Source organism: Sceloporus occidentalis, unplaced genomic scaffold (genome assembly GCF_023333645.1).
Source record: "Sceloporus occidentalis isolate IW3139 unplaced genomic scaffold, rSceOcc1.0.p SCAF_127, whole genome shotgun sequence".
In the NCBI taxonomy this organism is placed as follows: Eukaryota; Metazoa; Chordata; class Lepidosauria; order Squamata; family Phrynosomatidae; genus Sceloporus; species Sceloporus occidentalis.
The window spans coordinates 967,531-991,581 of NW_028317107.1; the positions used below are offsets into that span (position 1 = coordinate 967,531).

Sequence of the window (24,051 nt, forward strand, 5' to 3'; positions counted from 1 at the left end):
CGGAGGGGAAAGGTCACAGCGGGTCCCTCATCTGTGCCTCCTCCAAACTAGACCGCAAGAAAAGAAAAGTTAATTTCTACGATTAGAAAAAAAAAGGAAACGGCTCAACAAGTTAAGCCGTTCAACGAGCAAATGGACAGATGAGAGAAGGCCATGGGGAGGAATAAATAAAAATGAAGATCCCGGGAACAGGAAGGTGGCTTCCTCCTAAGGCAAAAAATAAAAGAAAAAAAACTGACTCCCGGAAACCCAACAGTTAGAAAAAGCAGCGAGTCCTCTGAGAGTTGCAGACACATGGTGGGTACCCCGAAAACCACAGCAGGATAGGCTTAACACTCTGATTACTTCAACAAGCTTTATTGATCTTTGGCAATCCTCACACCAGACGCATTTCACTCTAAAAAAGGTGCTCAATCGTAAGCAAAGATAAAGAGCTTTTAATAGGAAAAAGTGCCCAGTATGACCCAGCCAAATAATGTAAATACACCCCAGATCTAAGCATGAAACACAATATTTATTACCCCCTCCCTCCCCCAATAAGAATTTGCGTATAGACAGGCACGGCGATGGTGGCTTCCGACCAAATAAAAGATCGGCCCTGCGACAAATAAGGAACCCAACTGTAAAACGAACGCTTTGTCCTCCGGCCAGCAGAATCCGAGCCGATAGCTTTTTGATCATGTGACCATCGCAGCCACGGCTTCAGCTCCTGATGGAAGAAGCCAACTGGAAGCAATGAAGGATCTGCCTTCCAGGATTCGAAGCGAGCGCACCAGATGGCGGGGAAATCCACCAGCAACATCTACAGGAGTAGATCCCCCCACATAATATCCTGGTAGCCCCCCCACTTCAGAAAACGGCCGCGGTGTCAATCAGCCGGCAGCCAATGGAAACATATTTGGCACGAGACTTGTTTCTTTGTAGCGTCTTAAGTTCCGTTCCTCGAGCACCTTGAAAGTCGGCAATCGGGGTACCGTGCCAGCAAACCAAACGTTTCGGGTCGAACAAAATAGTTACAACGACGCAAAATAAGAACAAGCGCCAATAGGACACTCGTTTGGGGCGTATTAACGAGTATCCTCCTGGCACCATGCCGGCAGCTGAGTCCGTAACATACTGCCTGCGGTAAACAATAGAATGGCTGAGTCTTAATGACACCATCAGACACACTAACTTATCAAAGTCTATGAGTTAATGGACTTCATTAGCATTGCCATAAAGCATCGGCTCAGCGAGGTGAAAGTCACCCAAAATATCACACAACTGATAATACAGCGCCGGGGTGGGGCGCTATTACTGCATACAGCGCCGGGGGGGGGGGGGGGGGGGGGGGTTGGGAGATGACTGAATCCTTTGCAACTTCTCTTTAATGGTGTTTAACAGTCCGATTATCTTCCTACGGCATGCAAAGCTTCGTCTCCATCTGTATTCCAGACACAAAAACCCCAGGACAGGAGTTGACAAACAACGGGGAGTAAGTGAAAGAGCCGAGGGGCTTTCACAGCATTTTCCGTGCCAACAGTAACACCTTAGCAGGTTGTGGCTTTGTGACGCTGCTCAAGCTGAAGATGACTTTCAGACCCCCCCCCCCCCCCGGGCCGACGGGACGCCCATCACTGCGATCTGCTAACTATAGCTTTCCAGGAACGGCGCGGGGATCGGAATAGACACGGAGCCGTCGGTAGCTTTTCTAACCTCGCTGCCTGCTACGAGAGACTCTTAAAGCCGGTGATCAGTTGGCACATTGGTAATAAATACGGGTAAAACATGGATGGCATCGCAAAGGGGTCACATCGCCCGCATCCGATCGCCCGCAGCGAAGATGATTAAATCCTTTAAAGAGCAGTCACTGCCAGCACATCCTCTTGCACCATTAACCCCTTAAGCACAATGCCTTACAAGCCCAAGCTTTGCCGTGAAGGAGTTAAACTCATAACACAACTGCTCACAATGTGTGCTTTTTGTTTCGAGCAAATTTAGTTTGAGAGACTATTTTACCCCAAGGAGAGAGACATCTATCGATAAACACATCAAATCAGTTTCCAGCCCTGTCATCTGACTGCATTCATTTTAAACATGCCTCAAACTGGGTGGAAAGTCACGGGGGTCGGCTATTTCTGGTGTTTAAGATACGCCGCCGATAGCGAAAAGGGGGCTCTGGTTAGGATTAGCTCCGTTTCAATGTTTTAGGATTATTGAGAAGGGGAGGAATCACATACAGGGGCGGGTGGGATGGGGAGACCCCTAGTTCAGTTGCCATGAAAACTACAGGTGTAGTTTTTGCCCCATAATATAATGTTTTCAGGCAGCTTATCATACTGCCTGCGGGAAACAATAGACTGCCTCAGTCTTAATCACCAACAAGACTCTCTGACTAATGAAAGTCTATGGAGGAAGGGACTTCATTAACATTGCCGTATAGCATCAGCTCAGTGTGGTGATTGAGCAGGAAAGCAACCTAAAATATCACATGACTGACGGCGGCCTGCAGATAAGGGGGGTTTATTGGAAGAAAATTAAATAGAACCAGGTTTTTTTGTCAATGCCGCACGGGGGGAGAGAGTGTATTTTTCCACGAGACTTCCCTTTTCAGTTATTCAACCACATCAGAACTTAAGATTTCTCCGTCATGAAGCGACTGACAATTTTCCTTGACAATCATTTTAAAGAAAACTCCTGAAGCGCTTTCTGAATGTCTACCGAGTGCTAGAAGCGAGTGGCCTGGCGCGACTCATATCTGCTGGGTATTAAATCTGCCAAAAAAAATATATAAAAAAATAAAAATATATACACACGCAGCACTCAAAAGTTTGGGGTCAAATGTACAATAAGGTGGAGCTTGGATCCGTAACTAGAAGGATTACATGACTTGAATTGTATTATCTGGCAGGCTGCCGCTGGGTGTCGATTCCCCGCTGCCATCAGCCTGCAAAGGTAATAAAAACAAGAATTCAAGTCACATAATCCTTGTCTGTCGTCACTAACGGATCCGAGCCTCATTTCTTGTACATGTTACAGGCGGTAGGAGTGCCGCGCAGTACAACAACCTATATACAACGGTATACGGCTTTCCTATACTTGAAATGGATCAGAAATCCAGCGCAAACAGGGTTAATGTTCTAAATGACTATTGTAGCTGGAAACGGCTGATTTTAATGGAATCTTCATAGGCGCTCATCACTCTTTATCACTCCCATCACTCCTGTGTCCCAATGGCCCTTTATCGCTCCCATCACTCCTGTGTTCCGATGGCCCTTTATCACTCCCATCACTCCTGTGTTCCAATGGCCCTTTATCACTCCCATCACTCCTGGGCTCCAATGGCCCTTTATCACTCCCATCACTCCTGTGTTCCAATGGCCCTTTATCACTCCCATCACTCCTGTGTTCCAATGGCCCTTTATCACTCCCATCACTCCTGTGCTCCAATGGCCCTTTATCACTCCCATCACTCCTGGGCTCCAATGGCCCTTTATCACTCCTGGGCTCCAATGGCCCTTTATCACTCCCATCACTCCTGTGTTCCAATGGCACGTTGTATTCGCTGATCCAAGTTTAAGTTTAAAAGGATAATTGATGCTTAGAAAACCCTTTTTGTAATTATGTTACAGCCAGAAATGTCCTTGTTTTCCATGAAAACATCTGTGACCCCAAACTTTTGAACCGTAGCGTACATTCTCACACGCACCCCCCGCAGCTAGCATTGTACGCGGTATTAAGTTTCCCTCCTGCCAGCAGAACTTGGTTATATATTTACTCTCAGGCATTGCATTCATCACATCCCATCAGAAGTTTTTCCAGTAATAACCCCTACTGGGGTTATGCAAGGTAGTTTTACTTTACAAAGGGGGTGGTAGATAAGTGGAACAGCCTCCCAGCAGAAGTGGTAGAGGGCAATACAGTGAGGGGATTTAAACATGCATGGGATAGGCATACGGCTCCCGAATCTAAGACGAGACAAACGACTGATTAAGGATTATCTGCAATCAAATTCTACGTATCTCAAGAGTTTCCAGACAGATCCTGTCAATCTCTGGCTGTCATGCCCAGAGGTGGCTCTGTGTATCAACGCCAATGCAAGCAGCTATTTGCCCATGGGTCAGGTGGCAATTCCGGGTAATGGGGCTGTCACCCTAATAAAACAGCACCTTTTGGGTAACTTAGGATATTAATATGGGGTATACAAGGAACCTGGCTTAATATAACAAAAAAATAAACCAAAAATAAAAGCCCCATTACCTGGCTGCAGCCTCTGCCCCCCGGGGGTACCGCCTCTCCACCCACCAGCCAGAAGCAGGACCCCTGGCTGGAATCACCGCCCCGATGCCTGTGTTTTTGTCCTCCCCAGCGAACAGCCTGTTTACCTTCCAGCTCCTCAGGGCGCCGCCATCTTGCGTCGCACCACCTCTCCCTCCGTGCCTCGCCTTCCGCCTGAGCCGTCAAAAAGTGCGACGATTTATCCGGCTCACTTCCTACTTACAGCTGCTGTAAGACTACCTCTCCGTGGTAAAACTCGATCTCCAGCGCGTACACAACGATTTACCGACCCCGGTGTTCCGCAACAGAGAGAGATATTTAGGTCTCATATTGGCGGATGGATACACGAGAAGCCGACGTGCGACTCGTGACTGAGAGACGGGACTACATGATCCAGTGACGTCATTGGCAGGCTATTAAATTGGCAGCTCAGGGCGGGGGGGGGGTGTGTCATGGCTCCTGAAAGCTTCCATGAAAAGTGTTGTTTTTGTTATTTCTTTTGCTTTTTTTTTTGTTTTTGCAGTAAAACCACTTTTACCCTCCCAACTCTCTGCGAGGGGCTTATAAATAAATGCTGTTAGTAGCCATCGGGTGGGCAATCATTTAGTTGTTGGGGAGCACATTTTTTTTGTCAAGTTGCCATAAGCAACCCTTCATTGGTGGTCTAGGTGATGTTGCTATGGCGACTGATTTTCTTTATATATCTCGGGAAATACATTCACTTCCCGTTTGATAAAACACGTCTGTATATTCTCGTATAATGCAAGGCCATAGTGAGGAACGCAGAAGCCTTCAGCCGGGTTCGATGTGTTGTTGTCCCAAAAATGTACAAACTAGAAGCACAAATTATAATTCTGCGGCACCAGCTTGAGTCGCTAGAAACGCGTCGGGGTCGGTATCTAGGACGGAAGGCCATATTGTTCTAGAAACGTCTTCTGCTTTGTTCTAGTTGCGTTTTACAGCCTCTGATTGGATATAGCAGAATCCGAGAATGTCTTTAATGGGGTCATGTGCAAAAGCCTCCGTAGGAGTAGTTGACGATCTGTTCTGTGTTTGATCCTCATCTGACAGGCACAAGGGGTTAACGGAAACATATCTACAACATATACAATAAAAAAAACTTTATTAATACTGCTTAACAGTATATATATATATATATATATATATATATATACATGCCCTAAAGGAATATCCCATCTGTATTGTTTAGTATATATATATATATATATATATATATATATATATATATATATATATATATTTCTCCTGAAAAATAATTTATTAAAAAACAAATTCCTCTAGATTGCAAGCTTGTGAGCCGAGCCCTCTTTACCTAATGTATCGGCTCGTCTTAGTCTGTCGCTTCTAGTTTTGTCAGACCCTTTGACTGCAAGAAGCGCTACGGAAATTGTTACTTCTATATAAATAAAATATAATAATAATAATAATGTTGCAGAATTGAATGGCAATTTGTAACACTTATCACAGGGTTGTTAGTAAATATTTTAAATATAATTAGTTACTAAGAAGCAAAACAAAATCCTATATTTTCTGCAGATAAAATAAATAAAAAATTACTTTCTTTGTACTTATAAACAGATTTTTGCTGCGGTGTATCTGAAAAATAACCACTTGCTCCCCCCAGAGGACGGTTCTTGAATTGCAGTTTGTTTTTCTAGAAGAACAATGCAGATTAAGCCATCAAAAAAAAAAAAAATTGCCTGCTTTGCTATAGGATCTGCGTCCCTGCCTTTTCAGTTCTTTGTTCTCGGCACGACTCTGTGCCCGGCGCTATAAATCTAGAACGTTAACGTGCTTCTCGGCCAACCATTTCCTCCAGAAGCTTTGAAAGGAATGCTTTTCTGCACGCATCTGGCCGCCAAAGTGTTAAAACTGAGTAAAAACACTTTTAGAAACAACACATTCGGTTGTCTTTGTGCGTCGTGCTGCAATACATCATCTTGTAGGGGGTTGGAAACCTTATTCAAGAACATAAAATAGCGATATGGCTTGTTTTGGCTATTTGTACCTTTAATGGAGATAATTTTTTGCCAAAATACATAGAAACATAGAATCTGCGGGCAGATCGGCCCCATTCGGCCCCCGTCTAGTCTGCCGGTTTCTCCTGCTTTAAAGACTCAAACCTTAATCAGTCGTTGGTCTCGTCTTAGATTCAGGAGCCGTATGTCTATCCCATGCGTGTTTAATACCCTCACTGTATTAATCTCTACCTCCTCTGCTGGGAGGCTGTTCTCCTTATCTACCATGCTCTCAGTAAAGTAAAACTGCCTTACATTCCATCTCATCCTCTGACCCTCTACTTTTATGTTACGATCGCTTGTTCTAACATTTCTGTTCCTTTGAAATAAACTTCCCTCCTGTACTTTGTTAAATCCCTTCATGTGTTTAAATGTTTCTTCCATCCTTTCTCTCTTCTCTCCCATCTCCTCTCTCTCCTCTCCCATCCCCTCTCTCTTCTCTCCCATCCCCTCTCTCAGTTCTCTCCCCATCCCCTCTCTCTCCCTCTTCTCTCCCATCCCTCCTTCTCCCCTCTCCCATCCTCCTTCTCTTCTCTCTCCCATCCCCTATTTCTCTCCTCTCCCATCCCCTCTCTCCTATCCCATCCCCTCTCTCTCTCTCTCTCTCTCTCTCTCTCCCATCTCTCTCTCTCTCTCCTCTCCTATCTCTCCCTCTTCTCTCTCATCCCCTGTCTTCTCTCCCATCCCCTCTTTCTTCTCTCTCCCATTCCCTCTCACCCCCTCTCTTCTCTCCTATCCCCTCTCTTCTCTCCCATCCCCTCTCTCTCTCTCTCTCTCTCTCCTCTCCCATTCCCTCGCTCTCTTCTCTCTATCCGGGTTCTCTACCTCCTTAAATGACTTGATGTGATGAGAATGATCCTGTTAGACTGATCCATCCATCAATCCCTTTCCATACCTTGGAACTTTCCTAATGAGCTGACCCCAAGACTCTTATTTGATTAACCATTTAATAGCCCACGAAAAAGGCTCTATTGTGGTATCATCGCTGCCAGCCCGAGCGATCTATATGAGAACCGATGCTTCTCGTGTAACTCATTTTCATGGGAAAACACAGCACTCCCTCGCCTTAAACAGTCTGGAAATAAATGATATTGATATACGGGCACCAATGCATGACAGCAAATAAAAGGTGAGTTCAGCATAGGAGAACAGGTGCGTCGTGGGTGATTTCCAGGGCATGGCGCCAGGGGACCACAATTAAGTAAACTAGGCACTTCTGTAGGAAAATTTCAGTACAAAAGATAAAGATCCCACACCGTGTTACAAAAACAACTCTTTTAACACACTGTAGAAATACACCGGCCACGTATTCCTGAAATCCCTGTGCCCCTTTTTTCCTCCCCTGATGCCCCTCTTTATTTTCCTGATGCCCCTTTTTCCTCCCCTGATGCCCCCTCTTTATTTTCATGATGCTCCTTTTTCCTCCCCTGATGCCCCGCTTTATTTTCCTGATTCCCCTCTTTCTTCCCCTGATGCCCCTCTTTTCTAGGAGGTCAGAATGTTTGCTGGGTATGAGGGTATCGCAGGGTTCTACGGTCCTAAAAGCCCCCATACTGTGTATAGAAACAGCAGGAAACATCCATTCTTCATCACCCTCCGTTAACTGCCCTCTTTGCTCCGCTCCTTCTATTACTTCTTCCCGTCTCTATGATTTTACCCTGGCTGTACTTATTCCCTGCCCCATTCTGTCTGACTCCCCCCTATTTATTCGAACTTTAAATGCATACTAAAACACCCACCGGTACACAGAAGCTTACAATCTATCCTCTTAAAACCCCAACGTAGCATTTGACCCCAACCATATCCAGCCGTCGGCTGCATTTACGTCATCAGCTGGCCTTAAAGCGCCGGCGCCGTCTCGTTATCGCCAGTCCGGTTCTGGATTTGCTCTGACTGGTCCTTCTAAACGCGGACAGTCGGGAGGTATGCTGGGGTCACATGTCCTAAAGTTTATGAGATATTTGATTTATTGTCTCCTAACAAACGTGGCCCTTTAAGTCTACCTTTGTACCTTGTGCTGAAGGTCTGGTTTGGTTTGCTTAGTGAAATCTGACTTAATAATACAGTAATTAAGAAGGAAATTCAATCGCTACGACAAAGCTACGGTTAAGTCCAGAGCCGGCGAGAGGGCTGCCCACGGCGCGCTGGAACTAACTAAATATTTAAAAGAAGCAGCGTGCCAAAAGGAAGCCGAGCCAAGGGAGGCCTCGGATAAACAGTTCCAGAGACGCCGGCGTATTAAACAGCCGCCTTTTAATGGACGGGTAAAATAAATGGCCTTACTAACCCAGTCCTTCCATATAATATATTAAATATACAATATATTAAATATATAATATTATGTATAAGTTATCACCTTTAACTAAACACTCCATTGTCTCTTGGACCAATATGGATACATCCGTCATCCTTGTGTACACGTTATAGCTTTTTAGGGCTGTCTTTGCTTTCAAACAGCTTGTCTGTGCCATTTTTTGTCCCCAAACAGCTTGCCTTTACCATTTTTTCCCCAAAATAGCTTGTTAGAGCCATTTTTTGTGCCTTAACCAGGTTGCCAGTGACATCTTTGCCCCCCCAAACAGCATGACACTGAATGTGTCGGTGGTCTGACTTTATACCAGGTGCCAAGTGTGTGTGGGGGGGCTCATGAAGTTTGTCCTGCCCAATGAGCCCCTGTTATTTAGCATCAGAGCACCTGGGTGCACCTGTCTAGGCTCGGCTCCACCCCCAGGTAGCCTCCACTGAAGGGGGAAGCATACTTAAGTTTGCTTCCTGCGCTTGGTGAGTAACACTCGCATTGACCTTAATGTGATCCGTGCATCGCATCATCATTATTATTATTATACATCATATATATGCTACATGAAGACTGCCGTCTGGTGTAGAATGTCTCCCTATGGTCACAGAAGTCAATGCGAATACTGTGGGCCTGGGACAGAGTATTTAACCTGAAACTGAGTAATACGTAAAGTATGTGATGTATAGCATGGACTACACCAGATTCTCCAGACGGGGGCCGAGTGGGGCCGATCTGTTGGGAGGTTCTCTGTTTCTATCCAGGTACGTGTTTTCGATTTTTTTTCGTGGACGGAGTAAATAACAATAGCTTTTTTATGGCCAGGAGCGTAACCAAAATTCCTCTCTTTTATGCAAAGCGCCCTGGGTGCTGATTATTCACCGTTTCTTTTATGCAAAGCAGTTCCTGTGTAAAGATATCCAATTCTAAAAACATCCCGTTTGGGGGAGATCAGCATTATTCCCACTTAACAAAGGCGAACCCCGAGCCTTAATATTGCTGATTAAGTATAAATGATTAATTAGATCTTAAAAAACGACATTTTCATACCGGCCATAGACAGGGGTCTTAATGACACTATTTTTTTATGTACATTTGTGTACTTTTGGGGTTTTAAGGCCAGAGTTTGTATTTTAGTTGTCCCCTTCTCCGGTCGGCAAGAAGGGTGGCTCCTCTGCTGTTGGTGGGTGGCCCCGCTGATGTCGGTGGGTGGCCCCTCTGCCGTCGGTGGGTGGCCCCTCTGCTGTCGGTGGGTGGCCCCTCTGCTGTCGGTGGGTGGCCCCTCTGCTGTCGGTGGGTGGCCCCTCTGCTGTCGGTGGGTGGCTCCTCTGCTGTCGGTGGGTGGCCCCTCTGCTGTTGGTGGGTGGCCCCTCTGCTGTCAGTGGGTGGCCCCTCTGCCGTCGGTGGGTGGCCCCGCTGATGTTGCAGGAAAACTGGTGTGACTGGATGAGAAGTGGGAAGGGAGCAGGGCTTGTTGCAACGCCATTCCCGCAAACCCCCGGAGAGTTCCCTTATGTAAGAATGTGGCCCCAAAAGCAGATGTACCTTCCTTCACTTGGCCGAGTAAGAGAACCAAATCCCCAAATCACTGATTTTAATCTGGAATCCCAGTTTTGAGTTGGAAATGCCGGTCCCTGAATACTAGTTTTTTGGTGGCCGGGGGAGGTCTGAGTCTTTTGGCCACCACTCCACCTTGAAGACTTCAATGGTCCCGCTCCTCGGGGGCGGTGGGCGTCTTAGAAGACATGGCCCTCCCTTAGGCTTTGAACTAGGAAGGGAGAAAAGGGCTGCATCTCCTCACATGGAAGGTGCAGCCCCAGAAGAAAAATATGGATCAGGTTTCTACTGTGGCCCTGTCATCCCCGGGAACTTTCTGGCTCCAGATACCTGGAGCCCTGCGGGTGGTCCTGCTGACATGGCGGGTGGCCTCGCTGATGTCAGTGGTCAGTCCCGTCGCTGTCAGTGGTCAGTCCCGTTGGCACCAGTGGGGGGTATGTGTGTGGGGGGGTGCCGCGAGGTCGATCCCACGACCCGGAGAAGCTGCGCTACACCCAGACTCTCCAGGCGAAACCCAGACAGATCCCAGGTATCCCTGTCACCTATCTTCACATGGCGACGGGGAAGCGCGAGATACTTTTCAGGTTATTATTGTATGCTTTTTTTAAATATTCCCCTCTGGAGGTTAAATATTAAATACGCGGTGTTATTAGTGTAAACACTAAGCTTCCTACCAAATTACTTGAACTTTCAAGGGTTTGCATATCAACCCTCCAAGGCAGAGCGGCGAGGGCCGGTCTCACAGGAAGAATTATTCCCGGCCGAGCCAAAGAGATACCATGTTAATTAAAGCTGTTGTTCCACTTAGGTAAAAAAAATATAGCTTATATCTTTCATTTCATTCTTTTTCTTGAAGGTTTAATCACATAAGACAACAAATAAACATAGTTGTTTTTTCCCCCCTGTTTCCATAGCAACAACCCATCAGTGCCTACTTTTATGCCACATGACAATTATGCATTCCCTGAAAAATTATGAACAAGGCAACATTTTACACGATTAAAGACTTTTACAAAGGGTGTGGGCACTCAGCATTACTAGGAATGATGCGATGAATGGTGCATTTTATTATAAAAGTGTTTAATTCAGCAGAGTTGCTGGTTTGAAGACACACAGATCGGCTCTTCGATCAGCACCACTTCTCTTGCCTTGCTTCCATGAATCTTATTTAACTGGATGAAGCTGCTGTATTTGGTCCTATAGCCATATGCCTACCCCACGCTTATTTAAACTCCCTCACTGTGTTAGCCTCTACCACTTCTGCTAGGAGGCTGTTCCATTTATCTACCACTCACATTGCAGACATATGATTCAAGAATAATATTAGACAACGGAAACGGTATGAGGTTCTATGTGGACATACAGATAACTTTACTTGACAGATAAACTTAATAGCATAAAACTAGTTTTATCCATAATACACGGGAGATGTTGTGTGATGACGAATGGCCACTAGGTGGCATGTTTGACTATTGAGCAATATATTAATATTAATACAATCATTATTTATTGATACATATATCAACATCATATCATAATCATATCAATATCATATCATAATCATATCAATATCATATGACAATTAGAGAGAGAGAGAGAGAGAGAGAGAGTCTTTTTGGGAAAATAGAGACAAACCTTCACAATAATATGACCTTTTGAAATCTGTCAGACTAAAATAGGTTTGAACAATATATATTCTAAAAAATATTAATATAAAACATTAAATAGAATATCTCATATGAAGACCCTGTAAAGTGTAATATTCCACTGATATATATATACACACATATATATCTATGTAGTGATATATATATATATATCACTACATAGCTATATCATAGGAGGAGTCTGAATGTTAGACTTAACATAAGTTATGTTACTTAGTGGGTGGTAGATAAGTGGAACAGCCTCCCAGCAGAAGTGGTAGAGGGTAATACAACGAGGGGATTTAAACATGCATGGGATAGACATACGGCTCCTGAATCTAGGAAGTGACCAACGATTGATTGAGTCTTTACAACAAGAAAGAGAGGGGCGACTAGACGGGGGCCGAATGGGTCTGATCTGCTGGCAAATTCAACTGGAAAAAATCCTCACATCAATAAGATTTTTAGTGTTTAGGACGTTCCGGAGTTAATATGGACGAGAGAACACTTTTCATGTAGATGAGCCCTCATTGATTTGAAAGAACCCCATTTCCTGTCTTTTGGCTGCAAAAAAGATTTTCACCCATGGCTGTTGTAATGTGATTTGGCTGATAAAAGGAAGATAAGTTTAATCAAGGCGTGTTCTGGGAGGATTCTTCATATTGTGGTTCGGAGTATGACATGAGCCCCCAGATTATCTAACGATGACCCCCCTGGCAGGCTTCTTATCTAACGAAGGCTGAGATATCTGACGTTAGATGGTGGCTCAGAGATGCAGGGATTCACAGCATTGAACTGAATTAGTGAAACATTACTTGATTTGGAGAAGGGTTAATCTGGCTTTAGTCTGTTTTCTTCACCTGTTTTCAGGCAGCTGCATATCAGCCGTTTGTATGAGTTCTTGCTCTGTTCCTTGATCCTTGATCAAGACAAACACCCCGACTCCTTATCATACTGCCTGTGGGAAACAATAGAATGGCTCGGTTTAAATGACCCAGATGGACTCCCTGACTAATGAAAACCTATGGAGGAACGGACTTCATTAGCATTGCCATAAAGCATTAGCTCAGTGTGGTGTCTGAGCAGGGAAAATAACTCAAAATATCACATGACCTCTAGGTCTGCAGATAAATGGAGTTTATTGGGACAAAATAAGATAAAACCAGGTTTTTGGAAATGCTAATCTGCACTTATCCTAGGAGAGCCTAGAGGGAACCTTTGAAATGTCCAAGCCTTCTACAGTTTGAGGATCTGTCCAAAGGACTTCATGTTCACCTTTTTCCTTTTTTAGGAGAATTAGAGAGGGGGTTCACATACACGAGTGCGAAGTGGTATGACCCATATGTAGCCTTCTAAAAATTATGTATATTACGCGAATGCTTTCCATACCCAAGGTTTTACAAAAGGATTTAAGATGTTTTGATATAATAATGACATCTAGAGATCTGGAATAAACTCCCACCAAGTTGTGTCCCAGAAAGCACCCAATAAACCCCAAGAATGCTGACCAACTTTTAATCCACCCCTTTCCGAAATCAAGTGCACCGCCAACCATTCTTACCCCAACATTAATATACCCTGGGTACTCTATAAGCATTCGGACAACTCAAGAAGAACAACCAAAATATTGCGTGGAATTGGAGCTACATTTTGGGTGTAAAAATGTTTGAAGAAGTCAATATGTATTTTTTTTTAATTTTTTTTAAATATAAAAAAAATTCTGCCTTTCAACGTTGCATTACGCACATTCGCTTCTTACTGATAAGCACACGGCTAATAAAAAAAAAATAAAGATAAAAACATTATAAATGTTTAAAGTTGAAAAAAGAAATGTGCTGAGTTTTGTTGATTTCGGCGAGTCTGCGAGAGTTTTGATAAGCAAATAGCGGCGAGCACGTAGCTTCCCTATTGGCTACGACAACTTCAGATTTTGACACAAGTAATCAGATTGAAAAATCAGGGCGGGGGGAAAGACAGAGGCCAAAGAGAAACAGATGAAAGAGGTTATTGAACCTCGCTGAATCACCAGCAAGAAGAGGAGGACGAAAATATTATCCCGCAACCCGTTCCCATACGTTTAGTAAGGTACTGTAACATAAATTACTATTATTCCCAAATGTCATAGCACTATGAGATTTTAAAAAAAATATAATTTTTTTTATATTATTATATATTATTATTATTATATTTAATAGTATTATTACATAATAATATAATAGATTATATTATTTTATTAATAATAATAATATTATATTACAAATATTTAAAATACATATTTTACATTGTGAGATCATTTTTTTTTATTTTTTTTTAACTATATGACCTAGCTAGAAAGAACATGAGCAAGAGAACATTTTTATTAACCCCTAAGACATAGATTAATGTCTAAAATTTAAAATTAAAAAAAAATAATATTTAGAATAATTGCAATAATATAGCCAAATACAATTTTTGAACAAGATAAGAATTTACTGCCAAGACTAAATTTACTATTTTTTAAAATATATAATATTTAATATCATAACTGATTACATTATAATAAATCCAGTATATTCCATCTCATAATAACTAGAAAAGTAAAATGAGTTAATAAAATCATTTTATACATATTAAAGTCAATATCACAAAATCAAAATGATATAAAACAATTATTAGCCAGCGAAAGGTGATTCCAAACTAAATTCACTTACTTTACTTTCCACTTTACAAATTTTAATGTATTAAAAGTGAAAAAAAGGAAATTCAAATATTCCTGCTGCTTGTATCAGAAGTTGAGGAGGCAGGCAAACAGGTCTGGAGTCTTCCAGTTTTCAGAACCATTCAAAGAATATGTAAAAATTCTGTTAAATTTCAATTTCTTGAAAAAAAAGTAAAAAAAATGATAAAATATGTGACAATGAGCTGGGAAAAAATGCATGTTAGAAATTCACTTCTTATACTGGAATGTCTGGTTTAATCGGACACTATATACACACTATTGTGTGTATTTGCATACTGAGTTTTTTTCTGTATTTACATTATAATTTATTAAATAATTACATTTTTTTCATTCAGAAGAGCAACAATACATCATTCCATCATAAAGTTTAAAAGTAGATAACTACTATGGAAAAGTAAAAAAAAAATCACTTGTTTAATTGACTAAATCATTCAAACCATCACCGTATCGTTCCTCTAAAAAAACATGATAAAAAATAAAAAAACTTTAAAAAAAATCATTGCCTTTCTGAATCCAATTTGCTTTGTTTTTTTTTTTTTTAATTCTTATTTTTACACATTTTGAGATTGAGATTATTTCTTTTAACTTTTTTTTGTAATAAGAAAGAACTTGAAAAATGATAGCTTTAACCATTTCAGTGACAAAGGAGATGCATGTTACGTTGTTCCATAAAATAAACGTATTTACCCCGCAACAAAGCAATAAATTGCAAGTCTTATTAGTCAAGGACCTTATATTTGTAGTAGGATATAGCTGCTGTATTATAATATATGTACATGAACTTTGTTAATTGTATTACAGTTCCTTCCCTACCCCCCCATTCTCTATTAGATATATTATATGATATAAATCTAATAAATCATCTAATATTAATACTATTAATATTAATATATATTTAATATTAGATATATGATATAAAATATATATTAATATTAATCATATTAATATTAGATGATTCAAGAGGATCCAGAGATTAAAATGGGTCTGATGCATGTTTTACCCATAGCAGAATTGGCAAATATTTTAACTTTTTGGGGGGTGGATATCTCCCTTTGGTATCATTGGGTTGTCCACCTTAGTCGATGCTCTCTTATTGTTTTTTTTTTTGTTGCTATACATTATCCATGCATCTCTGTCACCTTAATGATGGACTATCCACGGAGCCGCTGTCCCTTTAACACCGGACCGGGTAATTGTTCGGATGGACGTGAACTCATTGCAGAATAAATGCAAATCTCAAACAAATGAAGCGCCAGCTGAAGCAGATCTAGATGCCAGTCCAGAGTTGGTTTCCTACCTTGTCCTATTGGATTATACAGATAGCAAATACATAATGATATAGCATTATAGAGCATGTGCCAGAGGTCACAGTTCTCTCCGTAGCCTCAGTTATTAAAGGCTCGGGTTTGTTTGGCGTGCCCTGGGATAGTTCTTTTATTGACCCAATGCAAATACTATAAAATGCAAAACCGGTGATTTTTTTGTGTGCAAAGTTACACGGAACCCATTGTGCCAGGCATGCAGTTCTTTGCAAAACCAATGGTTAAGGACTACTTTGGGCTAACAATAAGATTCATTGATCGTTAACATTAATATGTGAGTTTGATTCATTTAGAGTTTAATTTACTAATTCTCGATTAACGTAACCAAACTGAGTTTGTTGACTTGGAACCCTATGTTGAGTGACCGTCTCAACTCAATTACCCCTGATACTCAACATAGAGAAGGTGAAGAATTGGGTTTGAGGAGTGTAGTTGGGATTTCCAATGTGGAAGTCTCAATAACTTGAGAGATGATCTATTAAAGCAAACTCAGTTGAGCTTTCTGGAGAAACTCAACTTTTAATGAACAGACCCTTGGTTCCAAGGGACTATCATAAATGTGATAGGATGCCATCATCGTCATCATCATCATCATCATCAAAGTTCAAAGTCATTGAACTGTATAGTACTTATTAGGGCAACAAAGCTGTGGGGTACCTTGAGTTTTGGAAACCCAATTACTCCTTGTTCTGATGTCATAACTCAACACCCCACATCTATACAATCATTATGCCAACAAAAACCACAGATCACAACATTCCACAGCTCAATCATCAACTAACGTCAAATGGGATGAAGAGCGATGGAACCCCCTATTGTAATGCCGCTGTCTCTACCCAAAACTAGAATGTTTTCGATACATTATAAAGGAAAATAATACCTTTTGGGCTGCCTTGGAAGTTACCCAATCAAAAAAGCCTGATAACCCAAAAAATGCCAGAATGAGATTGTATAAAAAATATAATATATAAAATATAATATATAATAATGAAGTAAACATACAAAGCTGTATTAACAGGAGAGCAGAAAAATTATTTTCCATCGTCTCTTGACCATACACATTTTATTTTGTCAGAAGTTTCCAAACCGTTCAAGAAGTTGGGTGGCCAAGATGGGAAAGGCCCACTCCACTCCACTTGTTTGGGCTAATATTATCATATATGAATAATAACGTATTATCTATATCCTTTTAGGAAATGCCGCGATCCTTCTTGGTAAAGAGTAAGAAGACGCACACATATCAGCGGCACCGATACGTGGATCATGATACAGTTAATGAATTCTATGGTGAGAAAACTTGTATTTTAATCATTTTAAACTGGATTAATGAGGGATTGTGGAACTGCTGTCTGGGTACAGCCCGGGTTTACACCTCAAGGGTGGTTTTAAGCTTTTTTTTTTAATTATCGCTTATATTATTTATTATAATAATATTTATGCTGCTTGAAGAATATGTTGTACAGGAGATTACGAAAAAATGGAACATGACTTGGTGCAGCCAATCACAGATGTAATCTCCGAAAAGCTTGTTTCTCATTGGCTCATCTGTTTACTAGAATCTGTGTACGATAACTCAAGGGAAATAATCATGTGACAAAGAAGGATCCTCATAGACATGGAATTTTTCCAGTTGAACCATTTCATTAACTCACCTGCATTCAAGCAGGAATGCCTTCAAAACCCAATTTGACGGGTGTAAGAGGGGTCCTTTGAGAAGTCGTGGTTGAGAAACGCTGCTTTGGTGTGGCTCTCTGTCTTATTTACAGCGGGAGGAATGCCAACCCTTCAGGCTCATTCAAATGAAGTTTATTCAAATATGCCATTGTGTGTTCGTTTTCTGGCTAATCCCTAAGCACCTATAACTGTTTTCCTGGAACCAGCCTTCACGGCTAGACCACGTTTAACGACGAAACAGGAACATTTTTATCATGACCAATGAAACAGGGCTGTTGGATAAAAATTCTCACCGCCTTGAGGTCATCAAAAGGTCTCATAAGTCTCCTTATGGCAATAAAGCCGTCTTGCCATCCTATGCCATGGTTGACCCTAGAGATCGACTCATAGTTTGACGAAATGTAGTCTGATTACCAATCCAGTTATCATCATCTGGAAGGATTCTAAGGTAATGCTTGGACTCCGCGTTGTTTGTGATATAAATGGAGCTGTCGAAACTAGGTGTTAGAAGCAAAATCAGCCCCGGTCAATAAAACAGGAACGATTTTGAGGATTTCACCTCGCGAGTAAAGGTCGGGCAATCTATATTTCCATGGCTTATTCCCCAATGGAACCTTTGTATCTAAAATTTGATTCTGTACTCAGGGAATAAACTCAGCTGGGACTCTCACACTTTAGGACCTTGGTGGTTCTTTGTAGGTTACAATGACAGCTTGACCAACGTTCTCAGGAAGCATCTCAGCCAACCCCTACTTTACACAGAACTCCATTCCAGGTCCATCAGATATGATAAGTAAATATTTTTGGAACGGCTGAAGTTGCCACAAGTTCCTCCAAGTTGAATTAAACCCTACATCTTTCCACAAGACCCATCGATACTCATCGTTGATCGAGAAAGCCTTCCTCGTTGGCTCTTAGCTCTTCTAATCCGTGCGGTTTCCAAACATATCATTATACTACTTCATGTATTTTTTTCCCCCATACGTATTATCAGGATTTCTGCCGAAGTGAACTTCTGGGAAGGAGAAACCATGAAGAAATCGTGATAAGGGTGTGTCCCACCTGCATGGACACCTTGTGTGTAAAGACGATACTCCGCTTTTGGAGGAAATGTTTTTTCAGCTCAATCAATGCCGGATTTAAGACACAATAAATTGGCATCGAACTTGCACAAACACTGTGGTTTCACACACACTGTGTCAACAATCTTCTTTTATAACATTGGTTTTGGCAAATATTGTGTCTCAATGATGTTAAATCACGTCAAATATTAAAATGGGGACATCGCGTAGTAAATCATGAGACAGCGAGACAACCCTAGAGACTTTATTTTTAAAGCTAGACCTATGCATTGTGCAAGTATCCAACATCAGCCATGACACAATGTCCACCCACATCTAAAGATGACATCTATATCAGATCATCTTCGTTCTTAAGGCTATAGTCATGGATACTTTTACTGGTATTGCACCCAATTTCATGTTACCTTTCTTTTATTTCGCTTCAGCTCAGAGTTCGGGGTCACCAGCCGAAATCCATCCATTGTGCCCCGTCCCTAAAGAACATGCCGAAGAAAAAGACGTGAAGGATGACCCATGCGATGATGATGATGAAGGAAAAGCTGTTTTCGTGGACAGAAGTAATTCCACACCTCCGGTCCAAGGTACATGAATACCAACAAGAACAACGCAACGCAAAACAGATAATATTCTGTATTCATGACCCATGAACTCCTTTTCACCGATGACTCTCGATCTCCTTTGTCTTCTTCAGGAATTGCCCTGCGCTCCGTGCCCATAAAGCCCTACAGCTCGCCACCTCCGCTGTCCGCCTTCTATAAGCAGAACTTCTCATGGGACGCTCTGCACTCAGCTTATGGATTTAAACACATCCCTTCGCATATGCACCCGGCGCTCTTACAACACTCTGTAAGCATGTACCGCGCACCTCTCACAGAAGACACTGAATCAGAGAACCCCATCAACTATAGCTTGGGTTACTCGTCTGCTACGGACACCTACCATTGTATCAAGTGCAGCAAAGTGAGTATCTCCAGGGACTGGAATGTCTGACCAGACATTTTCAGCTCGAGAACTAGAATAGATCCAAGGTCGGAGTTGATAACCTTAATATTGATACATCAATACAGGCCATTATACGTGGAACAAGTCAACGTGTGTGGCAAATAGGAGAAGGTCAGACTTTAAAGCAATTGCTGTTAGCTTTTGTATTTCTCACCAGGTCTTCTCGACGTCACACGGGTTAGAGGTCCATGTCCGGAGGTCTCACAGTGGTACTCGTCCGTTTGTCTGTGATATCTGCGGAAAGTCTTTTGGACATGCGGTCAGCTTGGAGCAACATCTCAATGTTCATTCCCAGGTGAGAGCTGTACATATCAACAACGATCACAACATTCCTACACTAGTGGTTCAAGAATTAATATACCTGTTGCTGAAGGCTTGTCTTGGTTTTTTGTTTGATCTGGTCCTGAAGCTAGCCTCTAATGTATGAATTCTTCTCTTTGAACGTCCCAGGAGAGAAGCTTTGAGTGCAAGATGTGCGGGAAGACCTTCAAACGTTCCTCCACCCTGTCCACCCACCTCCTCATTCACTCGGACACCAGGCCGTACCCTTGCCAGTTCTGCGGCAAACGTTTCCATCAGAAGTCAGACATGAAGAAGCATACATACATTCACACAGGTGAGCCAATGGCTCCACTATAAGCATGTGTTACGGTGGGATAATGGTTTGCAGGTCCTACAAGGCTAGATAAAAACCCTGGGTACCCATAACTATCACTATAATACAAGCAGTGCCAGAGTGGATCATGGTAGATCAGAAGCCGCGTGTAGGACAATTCTAACTCCATCCGTTGCCCTCGCCTTTCCATTTTTTTCGTATCCGCGTTCCTTAAATAATTTGTGTCCCCCTAGGCGAAAAACCTCACAAGTGCCAGGTTTGCGGGAAAGCCTTCAGCCAAAGCTCCAACCTCATCACTCACAGCCGCAAGCACACAGGTTTCAAACCGTTCACCTGCGATCTTTGTGGCAAAGGGTTCCAGCGCAAGGTGGATCTACGCCGGCACAAAGAGAACCAGCACGGGATAAAATGAAGATAGTCCACTCGAAATCACGGAACGCACCTATTCTATGGACTGTACGGCTGCTCTGCGTGTTACTGGCCACGCTTTTCTTTGCCACGCGGTTCCAGCGGAGTAATAAAATAAATTCTACACCACGATCGTGCTTAGTGACCACTGCCAACATTATTAGTGTTATCTTGTATTTATCAAATAATCTGTTATTTATATTTAGCGCCAACAATTTCCGTAGCGCTTCGTACAGTCCGTCCATTCAAAGGGTCCGACAAAACTAGAACTGCCAGACTAAGACGAACCGATACATTAGGGAAAGAGGACTCGGCTTGTGAGCTTACAATCTAAAGGCATTTCACTTCCTTGCCACGTGCTTGTCTTCCATGTAACACGGGTGTCTGTTGGACGTCACAACACGCTTCTCCCACGGAATGTCCCGTCTCAACCCCATTGGAGCTCAGACATGGTCGGAGGAGCCACGTTGGCAGGGGGCCCAAGAAGGAAATAGCATTTCAGAGAGACTTTGTCGTATAACAGGTCTGGGGAAGTCACCTCGCACACTCCAGCTTTAAGCCCACTTTTCAGAGACCTAAATGTTACAGTTTATAGAAGAAAATAAGCAAACATGTTGCTAAACTTCGTGTTCTCAGGATCCGCACCTCTCCCTTCCGTTAAGTTGCTGATTGTTGCCGGTTGGTCTCCGACAGCCTCTGTAAGGGTTGACGGGAGAAGAAGGGAGAGAACTTCAGGAACTAAATATCTCCAATAAATCCCAATAAATCCATGTTGTAAAAACTATGACATTGATGGTTTCTATGCAAATCACTGCATTTTATTATAACAAATATTGTAATAGTGGAAAAGATGGATGGCGCCTTAATCCACGGAGCTTTTCGGAATAGTTTACCGCGGAACATGAGATTATTTGAATGTGAAATGTTATTGCAGACGCTGGAGATCTATGAATGTTTTATCAAAGTGGTGAATAAATTGTAATTACTATATTTTATTCTCATCACTTTTTGAATTTTGTTACTTTTTACCAAACTTTAGTAATACCATGCTGTATTCTGATAATGTGAAAAAATGCCTTTTGTGATAAAATAAACTTGGATAATAATCCTGGATCATCAGGATTGCAGTTTTATATCATATATATGACTGGGTTGTTATGGACACGCCAGACACCTTAATATTTCTGATCCTTAATCTTCTACGTGCCACATACTGATCGGATTTTATTTTCTTTTTTATTACATATTAATATAAACGTTTCCTCTGTTATTTTCTGTTGACTTGTGAGCTGCCATGTCGCTGCGGTGTTTGTGACAATAACTTTACAGTCTCTAGTGCTAAAAGAATGCAGGGAGAGTCTGGGAAGTCAGCTCCCAGCAGGATTCTGATGCAGGTATCAGCTGGGCTGACAGTAGGATTCCGATGCAGGTATCAGCTGGGCTGACAGTAGGATTCCGATGCAGGTATCAGCTGGGCTGACAGTAGGATTCCGATGCTGGTATCAGCTGGGCTGACAGTAGGATTCCGATGCAGGTACCAGCTAGGCTGACAGTAGGATTCCGATGCAGGTATCAGCTGGGCTGACAGTAGGATTCCGATGCTGGTATCAGCTGGGCTGACAGCAGGATTCCGATGCAGGTATCAGCTGGCCTGACAGTAGGATTCCGATGCAGGTATCAGCTGGGCTGACAGCAGGATTCCGATGCAGGTATCAGCTGGGCTGACAGCAGGATTCCGATGCAGGTATCAGCTGGGCTGACAGTAGGATTCCGATGCTGGTATCAGCTGGGCTGACAGTAGGATTCCGATGCAGGTATTAGCTGGGCTGACAGTAGGATTCCGATGTAGGTATCAGCTAGGCTGACAGTAGGATTCCGATGTAGGTATCAGCTGGGCTGACAGTAGGATTCCGATGCTGGTATCAGCTGGGCTGACAGTAGGATTCCGATGCTGGTATCAGCTGGGCTGACAGTAGGATTCCGATGCTGGTATCAGCTAGGCTGACAGTAGGATTCCGATGCAGGTATCAACTGGGCTGACAGTAGGATTCCGATGTAGGTATACACTGGGCTGACAGTAGGATTCCGATGTAGGTATACACTGGGCTGACAGCAGGATTCCGATGCAGCCATGACTTGGACCAACATTTGAGATTCCGGGCAAAACCCGGAGAATTCCCAGGAATGGGGATATTATTATTAGATATTATTATTATTATTAGCGTCCGTTTAATGATATTTACAGGTTACATTGAAGAGGATGCTGAACCATCAGCTTAATCTCTCGGTATTTGCATACTTTATGAATGGAATCATTATATTCATCCAGATCAATCTCATTTTCATTTGCTTCATAGATCAGATTCTTCCTGTCATAAGCAGACAAATATATATATCTGTTCCTCTTAACCCTTTGTGATACAGAGTAGTGCAATACCTAAATCCCTGTGTCCCCCTCTTTCCTCCCCTGATGCCCCTCTTTTCTTGGAGCTCAGAATGTTTGCTGGGTATGAGGGTATCACAGGGTTCTACAGACCTAAAAGCCTCCGATAATGTGTACATTTATAAATTAAATACTAAATATAATAATGAATTCTTCTTCTTAAATAAAAAATCCTGGTAAAGCCCCGCCCCTAGCCACACCTCTTACCACACCCACAAAACAAAAGTACCCCTCTTTTGGCCATGTTGGGTGGTATAAGATGGGCACATAGCACAGAAATACCCCAACCTGGACCTGTTGTTATTGGGATTCAGCAGCGTTAAAAAAAATGTAAAATTTTTTTAACCTGAATATTTTTGAATTTTAATGAATAATTCAGGAGCAATCTTAGTCCTATCAGATAGGAATTATTCGATAGACGGAGATGGTGTAGACGGTCGTAACGCAGTGTTTGGAAATGGCGTTACTTATGGTTTTGTTAAGTCAGCCAGGGCTAATTGTTTCGCCCCGGAGAAAAGGAATAAAGACAGGGTTATTTGTTCTGTAAATACACTACGGAAAGGTAAAGCTGTCACAGCCGCAGGGGAAGGGAGAAAACACCCAAAATCATCGTATGTTTTTAATAATTACGTTGGCCAGCTGCAAAAGAATGCCCACTCCGTGGTCCAGCGCTTCTCGCCATGCTTGGGACATCCCCAGCATGGCAAATAGATGGGAAACAGGACACATATACCATATATATGGGGGTATTCTGCAGAACTAATGCCCCCTTCATCCCCTGATTGAGGGCATGGCTTGTCCAAGGGCATCTAGGCATCCCTGGGAACTCTCTAATTACTTGGCCTCCCAGTCAGTGGGTCCATTGTCTTGGGGATGGGGCAGGAATGCTCAGCTTTGCCCTCTCTCTGTCCACGTCCTGCACACGGCTAGACACACTAACCTTGGATGGGGTGGGTAGCGGGCAATGTACTGTTTAATTTCTGGGCAGAT

At 42.5% G+C, this 24,051-nt stretch overlaps 1 protein-coding gene across 1 annotated transcript; it reads left to right on the forward strand.

Moving 5' to 3' along the window:
* The first annotated feature begins 17,032 nt into the window (after positions 1-17,032).
* Positions 17,033-20,622, forward strand: LOC149281796 (zinc finger protein Gfi-1b-like). The gene is made up of 6 exons (XM_089498965.1): positions 17,033-17,123; positions 19,018-19,173; positions 19,284-19,552; positions 19,752-19,889; positions 20,045-20,210; positions 20,444-20,622. The coding sequence occupies exons 1-6, from the start codon at positions 17,033-17,035 to the stop codon at positions 20,620-20,622; spliced, it is 999 nt and encodes a 332-aa protein (XP_089355091.1).
* Positions 20,623-24,051: the final 3,429 nt, after the last annotated feature.